Source organism: Dysidea avara, chromosome 9, assembly GCF_963678975.1.
Source record: "Dysidea avara chromosome 9, odDysAvar1.4, whole genome shotgun sequence".
Taxonomy (NCBI): domain Eukaryota; kingdom Metazoa; phylum Porifera; class Demospongiae; order Dictyoceratida; family Dysideidae; genus Dysidea; species Dysidea avara.
In genome coordinates this window covers 23,536,064-23,558,446 of record NC_089280.1, presented here as the reverse complement: position 1 = coordinate 23,558,446, position 22,383 = coordinate 23,536,064, and the positions used below count along the sequence as shown (strand labels likewise).

Below are 22,383 nucleotides of genomic sequence, written 5' to 3'. Positions count from 1 at the left end.
GCCACCTATGGGAACTATGATAAGTGGCCCTATTATTGAGGTGGCCCTATTACTGAATTACCTCATTAATGTGGCCGTAAAACAAAATGGCCTTACTATCAAGGCTTTCAGCAAACCATGGCCAGCAAGTACCTAGTTGCTGTAACAGCAATTTACAATTGATCTAAACATACTGTGTATAGAGTTTATCACAGAGAAAGGTAGGAACATACATACACTGTACCAATTATTCCAGCATTACTTGAGATATAATGGTTGGAAAAGCATGAAGTATACTGCCAGAATAATTGGTACAGCTTTCAGTAGTTAACAAATGCACTTAAGAGCAGCAACTTTTGCAGTGATATCTTGACTGCTTGTTCAGCTGGCCTCTTTATTGAAGGAACATTGTATTAGTTTTACCAGTTTGGTCCTGTAGTATGTGTGGCCACTGGCCTTTATAATATGGTGGCCCTATTAATGAAAATTAAATTAATGTAATATAATTTTTGACTTGCTGGACCTGGCCGCTATAATGAGGTGCATGGCCACTAAGTGAGGTTCCACTGTATATAGAGAGATTCTCCTGGTAGCTTGTCATGATGGATATGTTCTTATAAATGATTCCTCCAGTTGTATTGGTATGTGTGATACATTGTGTGTGGCTAATAGTTACTGTTGTGATTCAGATATCAATGAATGTCAAACTGATAATGGAGGATGTTCACAAACATGTGATAACACTGATGGATCTTATCAGTGTTCCTGTTGGGATGGATATGAGTTGACTGATGATAGGCACAGCTGTAGTGGTAAGCAAACTTTTATTAAAATGCTATACTAAGTTAATGCAACTCAAAGAACTCTTCTTAAAGGTTTGAATATCTATGCTGCTTATAATTCTGTCACTGTACTAGGGGTAGATGAGGTAGCTAAACTAGCATACACAGAGTACCAGTATCTTATTTAGTAATAAAATTTTACTTTAAAAAAGAGTGATGGAAATTAATTAGCTGGCCTTTCCTAGGTATAAAACCTGCAACACAAGTTGGATTACAATTATCGCACTCAGGTACACTATATATGTCAGTTCTTACAAAAACAGACTGTATTTAACACTTCTGTACTGATTGGTATATTGCCTGACTATATGCATCAGAGGTGACTGAGAAGCTGTGTTTCCACATATTGAAAGGTGATGCTATGTTGTTATTCCTTACTGTATTGCCAAAAATGTCCGAGGGTCAAAACTTTCACAAATTTGATGAGTAATGAAACATATAATCATGAAATGTTTGAGGTTGCATGCACATAACTATTACCTAAGTGAAACATTTTCCAAGCTTTCATGAATTAAAAAATTGCAAAAATCATACTTTACACAATTTCGCAAAAGTGTCATCCCTCAAAAATTTCTGGCTATACCGTAAGCTAAACTTGCAAGACGTTTTACATATTGGGACATGCTTTAAGATGTTAGAATTGCAATGAAGCTCAGGCACAGCATAACATGTCAGTGTTAATAATACTCGGTGTGCAGATTTTTCATACATATGCTGACACAGTCAGGACAGTGTGAAAGTTGAAGAAATTTGCCTTGATATTTTAATTTTTTTTGTGATTTCTCGTTTCCTACATGCCTTCTACCATCTCAGCTGTTTGGTCCAAGTAATGAGGTCACCAATATACTGTAGAACTGGTTACTACTCAACCACCAACCATAGATATTAGAGCCTATGTAGGCTCTAATATCTATGCACTCACAGACTGTGACAGAACAGCATTTTAGAAGGGTATTGGTTACGTATAAGGAAGAGGGCTTCTGTGGAATAAATTCTGTTACAGGGGCTTTTGTCAGAAAGCAGTCATAAGGATTTTGTGAATTGAATGTGCCTTGATTATTATGAAGTACTGTAGGTACATAATCACAACCAGGGCCTCCAACATGATTTAGGGGGCCCAGGGCAAATTTAGAATGTGGGGCCCCAATTTTAAATAAACAAAAACCAGCACAAGTACATTACAAGAACAAGCTCAGCCAAGTAACTACTAGACTACAACTAAAGCAAACTAGCTATTAACTGATAAGCTTATTAATAGTTTTTAGCATGCAAACCAAGCTAGGGGCATGCCCCCAGGAAATTTTTGAAAATTAGACACTCTGAGATTGAATATCAGAGCAATTTTACTAGAACAAGCTTAGCTAACTAGCAACTAGACTACAAACTACTAACTGATAATTATAAGCTTATTGACAGTTGCATGCCAACCTAGGCAGCATGCCCCCCAGGAAAATTTTGAAACTTAGACTCTCTGCGATTGAATGTGAGAGCCATTTTACAAGAACATGCTTAGCTAACTAATTAATAGACTACAAGCTACTAACTGACAAGCGTATTGACAGTTTTTGCATGCAAGCATGCACAAACCTAGGGGAATCTTGGGGCATGCCCCCCCTCCACCCCCCAGGAAATTTTGAAAATTAGACTCTCTGAGATTGAATATGACAATGATTTTACAAGAACAAACTGACTACAACTAAAGGCTACTAACTGATAAGCATATTGACATATGCGAAGCATGCCAAGCCAGGGAATCCCCCCAGGAAATTTTGAAAATTAGGCTCTCTGAGATTAAATATGATTTTATATTATAATTTATCACAGTATAATTATAATTTTATTGAATTGTTGTATTAGGGGAATTGCTAGCTGTATTAGGGCACAAGCTTTCTGCCAAATACATACCACCTACTGTAGGAAATTTTTGTACTCTATGCCACACTGATTTTTTAACAGTTACTGTGGCTGAATATTTGCCTGACTGCTGTAATAGGGTGACTGTTCTATTAGAGTATCTCGATCTTAATATGTAGAAGTCACACTGTCTATGTAGTCGACTTATAAGATATATCATGAGTTTTGGTTTGCTGCCACTGCTGCACTGGATTGCTATGGATCTCAATGAGCAGAGTTTGGATGGTATCTGTTACACTGAGGCTTCATATGTATCTTTGAGTCTACAGGGAAGATTTATACTGTTGTAAGTTTGTTTTATTGTAGCTATGTGTGGATAAGTAGCTTTGGGGTAGCTACTACTGTATGAGGCCCCTGGAGATCCCTTACAAAGTGGGGCCCAGGGCAAAATTCCCCAGTTGCCCCCCCCCCCCCCCCCCCCGTCGGTGGCCCTGATCACAACTTAATATGGACTGAAACCCTACCACTAAGCTTACAATGTCACTATCACTAACTGTGTTAAGAGATACACAAATATCTTGTTCATTCTAATATAAAATTTAAGCTGGATGCGCAAGTGTAAAAGTTACTAATGGCTAACAGGTCATAAGTACTTTTACTGCTGCAGAACAGCTGACTAACAAGGGTAGGTTGGTAAACTGTTAACCTCAGAGTTTATCTTAGGCATGGCTTGTGGTCACCAGTTATTTTTAACTTAAAGACATGCCAATACCATTCTGTCTGGTCTTCCTCTTAGTCTAATACCACGCTAAACTCTGTTACACTTTGAAAGGACATTATTTCCTTACATATTCAATTAAGTATGACAATATTGGCTGGTAATTTTCCATTGCCAAACCATTATTGGGGTGGGGGATGGCAGTTGTTCTTTAGTTTTCTGAAATGCTTTGTTATATGTGTCTACAGGGCACTCCCCTGACACAATTATATAATGACTACTGGAGACAGTGTTGTTCCTATCACACGGACATAATGCGGAAAAAGATTAGGTGTTTTCAATTCTTTACACCTGATTTATTTAAAGTTTCACAAACATATCTCAAATATTGTTCATAAGGCTAATGCTGGAGTTTTAAAGAGATTATTTGAGTGACCTAGACTCCTCACCTAGTTCCTCACCTAGACTATGCCTCAGTGATTTGGAACCCTTACCAGTTGGGTGATTTACATCTGTTAGCGGTACAGAGACAAGCAACATGACTAGTTTTGCAACTCAATAAGGCCCCATAATTTATAGTGAAAGAGTTAGCACTCTTACTCTACCAAGTTTGTTATATAGAAGACACAGAATGGACATGATAATGGATGCCCCTCTGAGAATTTTTTTCTATCAATATAGGGACCCACCAATTATGCTGGCATGGTTATGAGCATAATAGGTGCCTGAAAGCATTGAGCATGATACTAGCATAATAGGAAAAATATATTTGAGCCATACTACAAATCCTTGATAGTCAAAATAAAAAAGATCAATATACTCTAATAGAACAGTCAACAACTCTAATAGAACAATCAGGCAGCTGACTGTTCTATTAGAGTATATCGATCTTTTCTGTCACATGCATTTTGAAGAGCAAAGATGTGCCTCAGCCACTTATTATGTGTTCATAACTACAAATTTATTAGCGAAACATGGGAAATTGGGCATAAAGCTTGAGCATAATTTGAGCATAAGGCCACATAAACTTAATTATTTTTCTCATCCACCTGTCTGCAAAATTTTGATGAGGGAAGGAAGTTTTTTTTTGTAATCAAATATCTTATACTGTAAATATATTTTAAATTACTTGTGAATTTGTGTAGGAAGAAACAGCACTATCCTCTGCTATGTACTTCAATTAGGTGTTGAAGTTATATATATGTATAGTTTGTTTTTTATTTCAATATTTTCTATGCTACATATACAGACAAAGTAGTAAGTATACAAATCTATTTAAAAGTTAAAAACTTTAATACAAAATTACTTTGTTTTCTTTGGAGCAGAAACTATAGCCACTGTCTTTCGTTTCCTCTTATTAACTGTTGGTTTGTTGCTATCAAGACACGACTTACAAATAGAATATTAATTTTGTCTGGTACGTTCTATAACTCACTTTCTTGTCCACAATAAAAGCAAACTGGCTCATGACTTGTACCATAATAGGGGATTTCCATAGGTGACTCACATGCATGTTAAGTTCTCATGTACATAAACCTTGGTAAGAACAGAGTCTGATCCATGTTCAATATCCTGCAAGATGGAACCAAATGAATATTGGACATTCTCAAGTATATTTTGTAATGCAGATTTTTCTTTGCCACTTAGAACATGCTTAGTGTAAATAAGCCTCCACATATCACATTCTTGGTACTGAATAACTGTACCTGTATTTTTTGCATTTTGAGCTGAAGTAGGGATAGGTATGGTAGAGAGGCTTTGGGGGGTATTTCCAAGAGATGGATGATATTTTTCTGTTGTATCCACTTTGTCATATAACTGGTTAAATTCCTTGTAATGTTTACCACTTTGATCAGGTGTTGGATCAGGTGAATACTTTGACACAATTCAGAAGATAATTTAGAAGATTGGTTGCATTTCTTGATACTAAACATGTAGTGATGCACCTTGCAATAGCTTTGAACAAATTCCTGGAATGCCATCTTTTTTTCTAGTTCTGCTTTCTTAGAACACTCAAGTGGAATGGTTTTATCAACCATATGTAGTAGTTCCTGTGTTTTGATTATATTCTCTTTAGTAGCTGCTTTAAATATGCTGAACTTGTGATTCTTTAGATGAAGTCTTGTAAAAATACCATTTCATTTTATTAATTAGCAAAGCCCCTAAAGGGGTAAAATGCTAATACAAAAGTTTAGTTAGTTATTAGTTAATACAAGTTTAAATCTGCAAGGGATCGGATAGGTTATTAATGTTATTGATTTGGAGACTGTTTAATTCTGGTATCGTTCTGGGGAAGAAGGAGAATTTGTAAGTATCGCATATAACAAAGCTTTTGTAGGTTCTACACAATCAAGTACCTCTTTTTCTATTGCAGGATTGTTATCTCACACAGATCGAACTATTACAGTTCTTTAAGGTTTCCTCAAAGTTACAGGTTTCCTTATGCATGATACCAACAGACTGTAGTCCAATGTTGAGAATTGACATAATTCTCTGTGCAGGGTTTTTCCAACTATGATATGGTGGAGTTCTTAGAGCACACAAAAAAATCTAGATCTTGAGCAAGAAACAAATCAATTAAAGCAAGAGTTCATAATATATATCCTAAATATATATATATTATGTACTCTTGATTAAAGATATCTGACAGATGCATATGTAAGGCGGTGGTCTGGTCCCCCATCAGTATAAGTAGAAGTATAGGTAAATCAGCTGAATCTAGTACATTATTCAGCTCTGTAATATGTCGCATTGGAGAAGATGGTTGAAATTTATTTTCTTTCAAGCCTATAAAAACTCTTCCAGAATAAAATGATCCGTCAATACTTGTAGGAATGTCAATAATGAAATTCACACCTGGGGTCATTGAAAACTTAGTAAAATAATGATCAGCAACTACTAACTTTCTAATTAGACTTACTAATACTTGTTTTCCTCTTTCCACTCCGGCCACAGGGTAGTGAAGTTCACCAGCCTTAATAGTATGTTTGTCATCCATGCTTACAAGGGTGGTATGTTCTGAATAAACTATGGCAAATTCCTTCAAATAGCGGAACAGAGCTGATGCATAATGTGAGTCAACATGACATTTTCTAAATTGTCTTGCTTGTATCATGAATTTCAAGTTCAGTGAACCTTTCTGGCACTTAGCAAAGGCAATATTTGCTCTCCTTGGCCAAAACTGCAAGCGAAGCCATTGCACAGATGGTATATCAACTTCTCCTGGACAAGACTCGGCTACTTGTTTGTGCAGATCACACACACTCATGGCTATTGCTAAATGTGTCACTACATCATTGTCTGTAATTACATCATGACGACAATCATCAACTGCTGTCTCCACTTTACTGTCTATGAACTTCTTACATTGTTCTAGAAAACATCTATACTTTTCTTGCTGTCCTTCATTCTCTGCACATAGATCAAATATAAAATCAGGATCTTCAACTCTACCATTTGTCTAACTCTTTCATCAACTGCCTTTTCCACTGCATTGGTACTACAAGATTGATCCCTTGTCAGCCTGTGATAAACTTCTCTAAGAAAAGCTGGCTTAGAACTTGTCAATTTCCTAAAGATGTTAACAGATTCATATACCGCATTGCTCTTGAATGATACAGAGTAAAGTCAACCGTATAAGTCTATCTCAACATTTGATACTGCATTCAAGTACTTCACTTTCTGTTGCATCAATTAGAAATTTCCACAGGAATGCTAAATGGTTTGTACTCCCAGTGTAGACATACCTTTTTGGAACAGTTAAAGGTTTGATGTAATCATATCTTCTCCTAGGATTAGATGGTGCATACTCATTGGTAAAAATAGGCTCAAACATGTTACTATTTTCTATCTTTTTATATGTGAAGAACATTATAGTGATTACTACCAGGACTTGCAGTGGATGCATTTAAGATACAAAAAACATCCACATCACTGGTAGATTCCAACTGAGAATGTCTTAATTTCATTGACTTATTCTGACTATCCAAATACTCAGCATATTTTCTGATATTTTCAAATAACAAACAAACTGCTTCTCTGATAGCACTCCAACATTGAGATTTCATGTACAAGTTACCTGCAAGTCACTTAAAATTCCACAATCTAAACTGTCTGCATCAACTTTTTTGTGCTTGTGCTTCTCAGGCTTTCGATACCCCTGAAAACAATGAAATTGACTAGGAATTGAAAGTGAATGGTCACTAAAAGTCTTTTCATTTCCATCAATACACCACAAGGCATCACTCAGCACATTCACAAAAGTAGTGCCCAACTGCTTAGCTAAGTATAAAGATGGCTCCCAACCCAGTTCACTTTTTGAAAGCCAGACTACTATATCATTTTTTAACTGGGTCTTTGAATTTATAGCATTCCACTTAGGGGGTAAAGCTGTCTTATTACATGCACTTTGCATTAATAAATCAAAAGTACTCACCGTGTTTGAAGTATGTTGATGAGGTTCTTGCTCTACTTGTAAATTAAATCCAATGTAACTTCCAATAGTACGAGCCACTTCTCCGATGCTTGTATCGCATGAGACGCGAATAAGGTCACTTTTACTTTAGCCTGACCGGCATTTAACAACTGCATCAATATATCATCTGTCAAGGGGATCACTATCGTCAAGCTGCCCAGTAGAATAATGAGTATACAAATCTGCTATCTTTGATGACTCTGCAAATGAGCACTCATACCAAGGTTTTAACACTTTTCCTTGACACTTAATCTGTACAACTACGAACACCATTTATTTCTAACAATAGACACATGTAGTTTGTGGTTTTGGATCACGTCTACAATCACGTGATTAATAAGTTATTCTGATGAGGCTATGATAATATTGGTGTGGGCGGGGATGAGAAACTAATAATTAAGTTTATGTGGCCTAATAGGTAAAAATTTTGAACAGTGAAGCATAGCATATTAAATAAAATTTTGAACATAATAGGCAGATCCCTAGCTATCAATAACTGTTAGGGACCAGTCTATTTTGCTTTTTTTTTCACCTATTTTTCTTTCCAGCAATTATTTTATTTTTCATCTATTATGCTCCATATTTTGCTCAAGAATTATAAATTTTGCTCAGCACTGATCTTTGTTAATTGAATATTTCCAAGTGCAAAGCTACAGTTTCGCCTTAAAGTGACTGTTCTATTAGAGTATCTCAATCAGCACTTTCTCCTAGCTAGCTAATATTGCTTAACATGTGTGACTGTTTTATTAGGGTATCTTGATTGTCACTTGTTGTTCCTGTAACAATTAGCTATGCATTGTTGATATTTTAGCAAGTCTGACTGTTCTATTAGAGTATCTCGATCTTTTGTGCAATTTTTATGTCCACTTCACAAAAATTGCACCAAAATCGATGCGTCCCTAATAACTGTATATCTATAAGAAACAATGTATTTAAACTATATACACAGTACAGTCAAGAAATAAAGCTCTTCTCAAAGAGTGGTCAATGATTGGAACAGCCTCCCAAGAGACGTATATAGTACAGTTACCAAATGTTTTTCTATTTAAGAAAAAAACCTGATAAGCATGCATTGGCAACAGTTATGTTTTGACTTTCTGGAATAGGTTTATATTAGGAGTTGGTATATAGGACAGTTGTTTTAACCATTTGTACAATGCACCAAAAGTAATTAATTATTTCACACAGTAGTTAATACCAAACTGAAATATACGTCAAAATTTTGTTACTCAATCTTGATTCCCACTTTCTGGACCATTGGTATGGTACCAAACAATTTACAAAGCTTTGTGTATCTGGTATTTTCAAGAGTCTTTTAATTATAGATGTCCTTAGGCATACCGAAGTACGTACTGGTGCTATTAGTCATACCGCAATGAACACATAATGGACCTACCTTTATATCCTCCTATGTGGCCCATTTCTTTTTGCTGACTTATGAAAGATATAATTTATTGCATCACAATAAATTGAAGTTAACATGCATGCTGCAGATGTAGGTATAATAAGAACTTACACATAATTGCTACCCAAACCTGTTAAACCAATTTGTCAATTACATAACGCTTGAAACCATTTCAACATTACTGCACATGCTTAGGTCATAGCGCACCCTTAGGTCATAGCATTCACTTAGGTCACCACATAACACACCACGTTCTAGAAAGGTGAATGTCCTAGTACTTCCATCAGTGGGTATAAAGCTATGCAGGCTGTTATACTACATATGTAACCTCTTTAGCTCCATTTGTAAGTTTAATCGTGCTTACCAATGTCTGTATGTATAGTACTTTGCTGTATTCAAATTCTGAATACAACTGTTGCTGCTGCTTATGTACTTATGTTTATGTTCTGCTTACATGCTTACACAAAACAGTGCATAGCAATTGCTGTTTCTATTTGCAGACTCACTTAATGCTCACTGATGCGTGTGTACAGTTGTTGCTGCATACAGGTAGCTGACGCTTGTATACAACCATTGGTAGACCTGCTGTATACATTCATGCTATATTTACACACTCCTTTATACTCATGCTATATTTGCACACTCCTTTGTACTCATCTCTGCTTAGTATGTTGCTGCTTACAGCTATTGGTACACATACAGGCTCACTTAGTTGCATGCTCATTTAGTATTGTCGTAATTTGCTATATATACCATCTATATGTGTCATCTGCTTCATGCGTATCTGTACAGGGGTGGATCCAGGACCTGGCAAGGGGAGGAACACAAACAGGTAAGTTGTAGGTGGTTAGGGTGAGCCAGATCCTCTTGTTAGTTGCTGCATTTTTGAAGCAGTAAATAATACATCTCTTAGTAGTATCTTACAGTTGATTTTTACCATTTTGGCCTTTGCAGATGGTTGTCAAGTCTTTAAAACTGTTTAAAAGGCTCTGAATGTCTTAAACAACAGCAACACGATAATTATTTTAGAGGCGCTTAGTACACACAGAGGTGCTGGGTGACAATTTCATAGTTAGTCAACTTTATTTTGCTTAGTTTCAGGTGAATTACAAGTAAAATGTGTGTATTTTCGTGAGTTTTATAAGTTGATCTTGGCCTGGAATAAAGTTTAGTATTTCATCAGCAGTATGGCTCCTCCACAAGGTGGGGGGGGGGCATTTTCCCCAAATTTCCCATCGTGGATCCGCCATTGCTGTGTTATGTGTAGTTATTCTAACTAGCTACAATAATCTAATCCAAAACAGCCAGCTGTAAAAAAAGTGTGCGGCCCTCAAAAAGGCTATGGTGAAAAAAGATATGAAATCCAAGGTAGCGGCCAAGAAATGGCTGTGATGGTAAGTTAATGGTAAAAATTTTAATAACAACAATTCAGGTGAATTTTTGTGCCGCTTGGTCTTGGCAAAAAATTCATCTAAATTGCTGTTATTAAAATTTTTACCATTAACCTACCATCACAGCCATTTCTTGGCCGCCACCTTGGATTTCACATTTTTTTTCACCATAGCCTTTTTGAGGGCCGCACACTTTTTTTACAGCTGGCTGTTTTGGATTAGATTTCACTTCTTTTTGTATTTGTATACCCCGAAGCCGGCCTATCCGGCCATAAGCCGGCTTTGGGACTTTTTTAACCTGTCTTTTTTTCTTTTCCACAGGAAGAAGGAAAGATGAAGCAGATGTACTTTAAATATTTCTGATTTTATCAGTAAATGTACAAATTATATATATAATACATATATTTATTACAGAACTCTCCATGTTGGTTTCTTTGTAACTGAACACTCTACAAAGTGACTTCTTCTTGCTGCTCTCTCTATAGGGTGAATTATTTGTAGCTGAACAATATACAAGTAACTTCTTCTAGCTGATCTCTCTACAGGGTGGTTTGTTTGTAGCTGAATTCTGTGCAGGTGATTTGTTTGCAGCTGAGCTCTTTACAGAACGGTTTCTTTGTAGCTGAACTCTCTACAAGGTAACTTCTTCTAACTGATCTTTCTACAGGGCAATTTGTTTGTGGCTGAATTTTCTACAGGGTAATTTCTTTGCAGCTGAACTCTCTACATGGTGGTTTCTTTGTAACTGAACTCTCTACAAGGTAATTTCTTCTAGCTGATCTCTCTACAGGGTGATTTGTTTGTAGCTGAACTCTCTACAGGTGATTTGTTTGCAGCTGAACTCTTTACATGATGGTTTCTTTGTTGCTGAACTCTCCACAAGGAAACTTTTTCTAGCTGATCTTTCTACAGGGAGATTTGTTTGTAGCTGAACTCTATACAGGTAATTTGTTTGCAGCTGAACTCTCTACATGATGGTTCTTTGTAGCTGAACTCACTACAAGGTGACTTCTTCTAGCTGACCTTTCTACAGGGAGATTTGTTTGTAGCTGAACTCTCTACAGGTGATTTGTTTGAAGCTGAACTCTTTACATGGTGGTTTCTTTGTAGCTGAACTCTCTACAAGGTAACTTCTTCTAGCTGATCTCTCTACAGAGAGATTTGTTTGTAGCTGAACTCTCTACAGGCGATTTGTTTGCAGCTGAACTCTCTACATGATGGTTTCTTTGTAGCTGAACTCTCTACAAGGTAACTTCTTCTAGCTGATCTCTCTACAGAGAGATTTGTTTGTAGCTGAACTCTCTACAGGCGATTTGTTTGCAGCTGAACTCTCTACATGATGGTTTCTTTGTAGCTGAACTCTCTACAAGGTAACTTCTTCTAGCTGATCTCTCTACAGAGAGATTTGTTTGTAGCTGAACTCTATACAGGTGATTTGTTTGCAGCTGAACTCTCTACATGATGGTTTCTTTGTAGCTGAACTCTCTACAAGGTAACTTCTTCTAGCTGATCTCTCTACAGAGAGATTTGTTTGTAGCTGAACTCTCTACAGGCGATTTGTTTGCAGCTGAACTCTCTACATGATGGTTTCTTTGTAGCTGAACTCTCTACAAGGTAACTTCTTCTAGCTGATCTCTCTACAGAGAGATTTGTTTGTAGCTGAACTCTATACAGGTGATTTGTTTGCAGCTGAACTCTCTACATGATGGTTCTTTGTAGCTGAACTCTCTACAAGGTGACTTCTTCTAGCTGATCTTTCTACAGGGTGATTTGTTTGTAGCTGAACGAAACTTCTCCTAGCTGATCTCTCTACAGGGAGATTTGTTTGTAGCTGAACTCTCTACATGATGGTTCTTTGTAGCTGAACTCTCTACAAGGTGACTTCTTCTAGCTGACCTTTCTACAGGGAGATTTGTTTGTAGCTGAACTCTCTACAGGTGATTTGTTTGCAGCTGAACTCTCTACATGATGGTTTCTTTGTAGCTGAACTCTCTACAAGGTAATTTCTTCTAGCTGATCTCTCTACAGAGAGATTTGTTTGTAGCTGAACTCTCTACAGGTGATTTGTTTGAAGCTGAACTCTCTACATGATGGTTTCTTTGTAGCTGAACTCTCCACAAGGTAACTTCTTCTAGCTGATCTTTCTACAGGGTGATTTGTTTGTAGCTGAACGAAACTTCTCCTAGCTGATCTCTCTACAGGGAGATTTGTTTGTAGCTGAACTCTCTACAGGTGATTTGTTTGCAACTGAACTCTCTACATGATGGTTCTTTGTAGCTGAACTCTCTACAAGGTGACTTCTTCTAGCTGACCTTTCTACAGGGAGATTTGTTTGTAGCTGAACTCTCTACAGGTGATTTGTTTGCAGCTGAACACTCTACATGATGGTTTCTTTGTAGCTGAACTCTCTACAAGGTAACTGATGTCTCTAGAAGGTCACTAGTTTGTAGCTTAACTCTCTACATGGTGGTTTCTTTGTAACTGAACTCTCTACAGGGTGACTACTTTTAGCTGATCTTTCTAGAGGGTGATTTGTTTGTAGCTGAACTCTGTACAGGTGATTTGTTTGCAGCTGAACTCTCTACATGATGGTTTCTTTGTAGCTGAACTCTCTACAAGGTAACTTCTTCTAGCTGATCTCTGTACAGGGAGATTTGTTTGTAGCTGACCTCTCTACAGGGTGATTTTTTTTTTGTAGCTGAACTTTCTACATACAAAGTGACTTGTTCTAGCTGGTCTCTCTACAGGATGACTTGTTTCTAGCTGATCTCTCTACAGGGTGACTTGTTTCTAGCTGAACTCTACCGGGTGATCTGTTCGTAGCTGAACTCTCTACAGGATGATTTGTTTACAGCTGAACTATCTACATGGTGGTTTCTCTGCAGATGAATTCTCTACAAGGTGACTTCTTCTAGCTGAACTCTCTATAGGGTGATCTTCTCGTAGCTGAACTCTCTGCAGGGTGATTCGTTTGCAGCTGAACTTTCTACATGATGGTTTGTTCATAACTGAACACTCTACAAGGTAACCTCTTCTAGCTTATCTCTTTACAGGATAACTTGTTTCTAGCTGAACTGTCTACATGGTGATTTGTTGGTAGTTAAACTCTCTACAATTCGATTTGTTTGCAGCTGAACTCTCTACATGGTAGTTTCTTTGTAGCTGAACTCTCTACAAGGTAGCTTCTTCTAGCTGATCTCTCTACAGGATGACTTGTTTCTAGCTGAACTCTCTACAGGGTGATCCTTTCGTAGCTGAACTCTCTACAGGGTGCTTTGTTTGCAGCTGAAGTCTCTACATGATGGTTTGTTTGCAGCTGAACTCTCTACAAGGTAGCTTCTTCTAGCTGATCTCTCTACAGGATGACTTGTTTCTAGCTGAACTCTCTACAGGGTGATCCTTTCGTAGCTGAACTCTCTACAGGGTGCTTTGTTTGCAGTTGAACTTTCTACATGGTTGTTTCTTTGTAGCTGAACTCTCTACAAGGTAACTTCTTCTAGTTGATCTCTCTACAGGATGACTTGTTTCTAGCTGAACTCTCGACAGGATGATCTGTTCATAGCTGAATTCTCTACATGGTAGTTTCTTTGTAGCTAAACTCTTTACAAGGTGACTTCTTCTAGCTGATCTCTCTATAGGGTGATTTGTTTGTAGCTGAACTATCTGCAGGGTGATTTGAACTCTCTACAAGGTGATGTTTTCTAGTTGATCTCTCTACTCAGTCTGGATGACTTGTTTCTAGCTGAACTCTCTACAGTGTGATCTGTTAAGTTTCTACCTGATCTCTCTATAGAGTTATATCTTGTTTGTATAGCTGAACTCTTTTACATGGTGGTTTTTTGATTGGTTGCTGAACTCTCTCTCCACGGTGACTTGTTTGTACTACAGAGTGACTTGTTTGTAGCTGAACTCTCTACAGAGTGACTTACTTGTAGCTGAACATTGCATAAAGTAACTTGTTTGTAGCTGATCTAGATGAACTCTCTACTAGGTAGCTTTTTTGTAGCTGAACCCTTTAAGCAGTGACTTGTTTGTAGCTGAATTCTCTACAGAGTGACTTGTTGTAGCTGAACTCTCTACAAGGTGACTTGTTTATAGTTGAATTCTCTTCAGTGTTACTTATAATGTTCTGAATCTCTACAGCAACATATTTGTAGCTGAACTCTCTACAGGATGACTTGCTTGTAGCTGAATTGTCTATAAGATTAACTGTTTGTAGCTGAACTCCCTACAGAATAACTTGCAATGCCATATAATTCTATAATGGAGTAAGTTATAAACGTAGCTGAATACTTTATTAGGGTGACTGTTCTATTAGAGTATCTCGATCTCGCATATGCTACACGTAGTTAGCTTTGGAATCATAATTCAGTGATTTGTAATCCGATTCTTCTGTACTACTGCAAGGACTTTGTATGATAATTATTCCAGCTACACACCGATTTTCAGCTCACTGTTCTAAGCGGTTTGGCTGGTAGGCGTGAAAACTAATAGTTTTTTTATTCATAAAAGTCGATCGCGTAATTGTGACATAGGTTGGGTTTTGTGTCATATCTCGATGGCCTTTAACTGGATTCCTTTCAAACCACAAAAAGGCACTCCTACGATAGTTACTCCATCTACATAGCAATTTTCAGCTCATTCCTTCAAGCGGTTTACCCTGTGAGCGTGACAGACCTTCGACCTTATTTTACGCAGATAATCGGTCATAACTCCGTGAATGTTCATCGGATTCCTACCAAACTTGGTACTGAGATTCGCCTTAATGAGCCCTTTAAGTGTGCCAAATTTCAGCCCGATCCAAGCACGCATTCGTGTTTTATTGCGGATTTTGCAAAGTGTGCGAAAAGAAGAAGAAGAAGAAGTAGAAGAAGAAGAAAAAAACGAAGAAAAAAAACCCAAACTTTGGCCGCTCGTATCTCGGAAATGGCTGGAGCGATTTTCTTCAAATTTGGTATGTGGACTCCCCTATCTCGCCGGCATTTCTGTAGCAACTTTGATTTGAATCGGATAAGGAATCACGGAGCTACAAAGGTGTGAAAATCGCGTTTACTTTCTTCCTGTAAATATACTCACGGTGTGGCGCGCCGGCTACTTGGGCCGCACGACACACTACCGTGTGTCTTGATATCACTGTCTGTGTACTATCTTAATTTTATTATATGTGGAGTAAGGAAATAATTATAGCCTTATATGTCTGGCTCTAGCCCTATTTTTCCTTTGATATGATATCACCAAAAGTTGACTGATCAATTGTGTTACAAAAGTGGTTAACAAGTGCAAGGGAAATTAGAAGCTAGTAGGATCATTGGTGCATAAACAAGAGAATCATCACTGAAGTGCACATTTAATCCCTGCCGGTTTACATGGGAACTAAGCTTGCACTTCATGAGATGATCCCCCCTTTTAAAGCTTTTTATTATAATGATTCTTAATAGCTTATAAAATTCCTACACTTTTAAACAATTAAGACACATAGTAGTGTGTCATGTGGCCAATAAAGCTGATGCTCCTCACCATGTGTAATATTGGCAGGAAGAAAATGCAATTTTCAGGCATGCATAGCTCCATGACTCCTTCTCCAAAGTGCACTGTTATTGCATTATAGCTGTCCGCTAGGTAGAGCAGGTTACAATCCAAATCTGATTGAAATCACTCCAATCATTCCTGAGATATTAGCAGCTGAATTTGTTTCTTAAGGCATTCATGTGGGCTAGAATTAAATTCTTCTTTTTGTACACTTTACAAAAATCACTATAAATGAAAACCCTTTAATGGTTACCTTGAAATTTGGTATAAAGAGAGAATGTATTTAGGCACCAAGTTTGATGATTACTTACATAAAAGATTGATTTTCTGTCACAACTACGGAACAAAATGGATAAAACTTAAACATTGAAGTGTAAATAGATTACTTATTGGAATGCAAACCTTTTGTGGTTTCAAAGAAATCAGAGTAGCAGCTACAGATCTACAAAGAAAAAATTGAACAAGTGTTGGATTTCAGGGCCAAGGTACTCTAATAGAACAATAACTTAAGGGTAAAAAATGCACAAAAATGTCAAAGAAAGTTGTACAGAGTTTGAACCATGGACCTCCACACCTAGTGCCCATAACTACCTATAACCAATGAGCCACTTCTTTCATGGCTGTTCAGCTTACTTTATTTCTTTATACCTTATAAATGAAGGAACATATACTTGATAGTAATTTCATGGATCTAACAATGGAAATTCTAGAACATTCTATGAGCGTTGCACTAAAATCCTCAAAAAAATTGCATTTTCTATTATAGTATTACAAAAATATGAACACATAGTCAAACCAAATGTGCATTACAGTACCTTCAATGACCATCACTTTGCTTGAAGTCAAGAGGAAATGCGGGGTAACAGCAAATCCCAAAGCTAGGCAGTAAGGCTGGCTTTAGGTATTATAAAAATAAAAGAAATAAAATTCACTCAGACAGTCAAGCTGTAAAAAAAGGTGGGGCATTTAAAAGCCCGGGTGTGAAATCATGGTGGCAGCCAATAAATGTCTGCAATGATGTTATTGCTATTAATGGCTGTGCATTATCAATCATTAACATCATAGCAGCCATTTCTTGGTCATCACCTTTGATTTCATTCAGGCTTTTATAGGAAAACCCTCTTTTACAGCTTGCCTGTTTTTGAGTGGACTAGATCATCAGATTCAGCTGGTGTCATAGCAAGGTTTAGTCCTTAACTTCCTTTTCATTTGCTTTTTCATAAATATTGGTGACAATATTTTGACAAATCGATTATTGACTTGACACCTTTACACAGTCTAGTATATATGAAATTGTTTAAGATTATTTTGGTGCATGAAATGATTGCTTTATACTTTTGTTGTTTGTGTATCATTCATATAGTGATAGTCATTAAAGGAGCTCCATCTTCATCTGGACAGGTAAACAGCATATGCATGCATTTATTATTAGTATATTCAAACTATCCTAATTATTGTAGGATGGCAGTGGATTAAATGTCATACAAATAGCTGGTGGTAGTTCAGGTATTGTTGGTGAGTGCTATTTAATGTGCTTATTGTGTTAATATTATTTGACTTGTTTTCATATAGTTGTAGTTTTGGTGATTCTGGTGATAATCATAATCATTGTGATGAGAAAACAACGAAAGAGTAGGAGCATTTCAACACTAGCTACAGCAGCAGCTCATGCAGCTGATAACACAACTTTCCAGCTTGAAATGGAGCTTCAAAATGATGAAGTTATTCAGAACATGCATTATGCTGTACCAGCAGTTGTTACACAGGAAAATATATTTGATAATCCTGAGCATCCCACTAGTGGCATTTATGACAATCCTGCTGCTAGCCCCTATGAAACTCCTGCCATCATTTATGAAAGTATGCAAACAGGAGATGATCATGTGTATGATGTCCCTAAAGTTAAAAAGACTAGTACAACCAGCTTGTCTTTAATGCGTCGTAAAGAAAGCAAGAGTAAATATGAACGACTCTCAACTGCTGAAGAGCCTGGAGGTGACCCTTAACTGACTGACTCCAGGGTTAAGTTGCTGTTTATTCCGTGTCTGTAAAGATATTGCATATTTTATACAATAAACATGTATTATTATAATAATGGCTGTGCAGTTGCATTTGTAACTATGACACCATGCCTATAGGCAATTCTAAGAGGTTGGGGAGAAAATTAAGCTCTGATAATCTTGGAGCTGAGAAAAGTTGTAATATGGAATGGCAATTATTTATTTATTTATTAAGACTTTACAGCACAAGTACTGAAGGTCTGTAGGACACCTGGTCCTACGGCCTGTTTAAAGTTGTTCTATAACATTGTTGGTTAAATTTTTATGATTTAAGCATGGAAAATTCTAGGGGTTGCACTGTTGAAATTCCAACTTTATGCAGCAACATTTACAATGTTCCTTTCCTTGAATTGTGCTTTAAGCTCAGGTATTGTCATTGATACCATACTACAACTAATAGCTGCCATCTTCCACTTTTCAAATTTATAGCAGTATCACAAATCCTTCCATCAATTTAAAGGTGAAGGGCACATGAAGCAAACACGTACACCAGCTAGAATTAAAGACAATGTAGATATAGAATGTTGCTCTGAATGTGCTATCTCCTTAAGGACTAAATTTGGGGTAATTCAAATCTTTAGCCATGCAAATATTATTATCATTTGTTGAAGCCAGGTTCTGCAAGTAGCTAATCATACTTTTAAAATTGGTTGCTCAGTTTTAAAGCCAGCATTGTGTATGCATGGAGGAATATTGAGACTTGATAGTAATATTTCAATCATGCAGCTATTCAGTAGTGATGTTATATATCTGCAGTGGTGGATCCAAGGGGAGGAGGAGGGGCCGACCCCAGAGAAATACAAACAAAATTGAGATACTTTAATAAAGCAGGTCAATCAAAAAATCAAATACTCTAATAGAACAGTCATTAATTTAGCAATATTAGTGTGAACCCTCCTGAGTAGTCTATATGTGACCGAATTTTGGAAAATCAACCATATGGGCGCATTTGACACCTAATATATTTAATGACAAATAACAAGCTTTATAGTGCAAATCTACTTGTTGATGATTGTAAGCCATTATCAATACCTTGAGTTACCAGAAAATTCTTGAAATATTTTTTAAAATGTATCCTGCTCTTAATAGCAACTCACTAAACATGAAAATTCTAATTATTTCAGGCACGCCCATATGGGTGATTTTCCAAAATTCGGTCACATATGTGACCCAAGTTTGGAAAATCAGTCTTAAAATCACATCTGACAACTCAAATATTTATGACCAAAATTAAGTATTCCAAGCAATTAAACAGCTGGTTACAATTGTTAGTCAGTATCTTGAATTACTACACTATACAAATTCTGAGAAATAATCTAACAGGTGGAAAATCAGTCTTAAAATCGCATTTGACAACTCAAATATTTATGACCAAAATTAAGTATTCCAAGCAATTAAATAGCTGGTTACAATTGTTAGTCAGTATCTTGAATTACTACAAATTCTGAGAAATAATCTAACAGGTGCCAAACTGTCTTAATGGTAACACAGTGAATTGTAAGTTTCTAATTATTTCATGTGTGACATCAAGGCTGATTTTCCAAAATTGGGTCACTTATATGAAAGCTGGCATCTGCAGCACCATCCCATAGGCACATTTGCCTGCTAGAATTTTGCAAATAAAGCACATTCCTTCATACGCCATTCTGGCAATTGGCTCCAGTGGCTAAAAAAGACTATTAACACAACTAGCCCTAACCTGAGACCAGGAGGGGTGGTGGTGGTGGTGGTGGTGGTCCACATAATATTTGTAGTTAAGTACCTAATTATTGCCAATATCCAAACACTTGAAGTAAAAAGAGGGCTTGTGTGAGTCAGTGTGACAAAATGCCAGTAAAAAGAAAAACCGTAGAGATTTCTGACTAGTTGGGTCTGGGGCATACTCCCCCAGGGAAATTTTGAAATGTAATTGTGCCAAGATTGAATCTGGAAGTAATTTTAAGAGAAATGTATAATATCCATTTGCCCTTCAGAATCCAAAATTAAATTTATATTTAATTTTGGAATCAGGTTTCATTAATTTATTAATTTAGAATTAGTATAAAGAACAACAGATGGAGACTAGAGATAAAGAATAATCTAAAATTAAGCAAAATTAAATTTTGCAAATTAAATATAAATTTAATATGCGATATAAGTTTTTGCAATTAATATTTGGGATAGAAGCTAGACATTGTAAAGTTGGAAGTTATTTGGGATGAAGGAGTCATTTAGAATATTAAAAAAAGGAATCATCTTAGTATAAAGGAGGTTTTGGAAAATAAAAAAAGAAAGTAATGGAGAATGAAATTTTTTTTATTAATTTTGTCATCGATAGTGAAGAAAAGTTATGAAATTTGTTGTTTTGGCAGATAGTGATATCGTACCTTTAGTATTAGGGATTTGCAAGAAGTTTTTGGCAAAAAGAGATTTGTAATGAGATTGAATGTGAGATTTAAAGTCAAAAATCCCGATATCAAGTGATCTAGTTATGGGTAATTTGAATCTATGTGTCCATGTAGGGGAGGAATGAACCGGTGGTTGTGACAAAAACCTCGGATGACCTATAATTAGGGGTGAAAGGCCAATCGAACTTGAAAGTAGCTGGTAGATCTGGAATTAGCAAGCTGAAGGGACAAAATTTAAAAGTATGTAAGAACTACATAGCTATACATTACATGCATGCAAGCTTGGTTTAATTGGATTTTATTTAGTGGACTGTAAGTAAGAAAATAAGATCAAAGAAATGGCGGAAATTATTTTTGAAAATGACTATCTCAATATTGGATCTTGAATTTTAGTCAAATCCTAGCAGTAACTTGTAAAGGATGTAGATGTACAACATGTAAGAATATGGCTATAACTATTGAGTTTAGCTATACTTTTCTGTGGTGCAGCTGGCAGTTTTTGTCTAAGTTTTCTGTGGTGCAGCTGGCAGTTTTTGTCTAAGTTTTACAACTAGTCTAACCATCATTTACAACTAGCCAAAGTCATTTACAACTACCTTTTCGGCCACAATTAACCCCCCTTTTTGGCCCCTGAAATTTGGCTCAAAACTGAACTAGACTGTCACTGAAGCGGTGCATGATGTAAAAGATCATTTCACTGTAATAAAGTATACTTTCTAAGTCTCATTCTAAGTGGTCTACATTAATCAAGAGTTATAGCTAGAGATCTGTAAATTTATTGCTTTTAATAGCTATTCTATTCAATTATAAACTGAATGATTGCAATTTAACAACATCCAGTCAACACTCCTACCTTGGAATTTTATTAGATAATAAACTATCTTGGTCATCTCACATAAAAAACACAGTTGCTAAAGCCATCAATACTTTAAACTTTCTCAAACAAAACCTTAGTATAGTTGCTCGCTAGAAGTAAAAGCATCAGCTTATCTCACCATGATTCGTCCTGTAATGGAATATGCTGCGGTTGTATGGGACCCATACTATCAAGCTGAATCAATCCAATACCTAGAGAAAGTGCAGCGTAGAGCTGCAAGATGAGTTTTAAATGATTTTAGTAGATACAGTTCAGTCACAAATATGTTACAACAGCTTTCTTGGCCATGTCTCCAAGTACATTGTAAGATATGTAGGTTACAAACACTATATTAAAATCATCCATTAAGTACCCTTTATCTACAGTATCCCATCCTACTATTTAGAAATGGAAAGAACCACTATATAGACAATATCATCCTAGACGTTACATTCTTCCTACTTCATCCACCAACATATTCCAGCATAGATTTTGTTTCAGATCAATTTGTGATTGGAATGCTTCACCACCCAGATTAATTGATCACGATAACATTGACCAATTTACTAATAAAATCCAGCAAATTTAGCTATAAGTCCTACCTTCTGTACGCATGTAATCATTGTAACTATGTTTGTAATTGCTAAATTTTTCCTGAGCTAACCAGCACTGAGTGCTGCCTGCTCAGTAATACTGAATAAATAAATAAATACACCCAAATACAATTATTCAATTGGAATGGAGCGAATACTTTCCAAGAGACGCATTGCAGATCATATTAACACAACAAAACAGCATCTGATTCACCAGCACCAGTAGCACAACATAGCAGCAGCAGTTAAACACGGAGAAACACTAAAATTCCTGTGACACCGCAAACATATCGTG

At 36.5% G+C, this 22,383-nt stretch overlaps 1 protein-coding gene across 1 annotated transcript in view; it reads left to right on the top strand.

Annotated features, from left to right (window-relative positions):
• LOC136266727 (fibulin-1-like) overlaps nucleotides 1-18,316 on the top strand; it is a 43,498-nt gene extending 25,182 nt beyond the window's left edge. The window contains exons 14-17 of the mRNA XM_066061748.1: nucleotides 669-791; nucleotides 17,556-17,593; nucleotides 17,653-17,707; nucleotides 17,765-18,316. Coding sequence (XP_065917820.1) covers nucleotides 669-791; nucleotides 17,556-17,593; nucleotides 17,653-17,707; nucleotides 17,765-18,198 — 650 coding nt within the window. The 3' untranslated portion in view covers nucleotides 18,199-18,316. The remainder of the gene's footprint in view (nucleotides 1-668; nucleotides 792-17,555; nucleotides 17,594-17,652; nucleotides 17,708-17,764) is intronic.
• The last annotated feature ends 4,067 nt before the right edge of the window (nucleotides 18,317-22,383 follow it).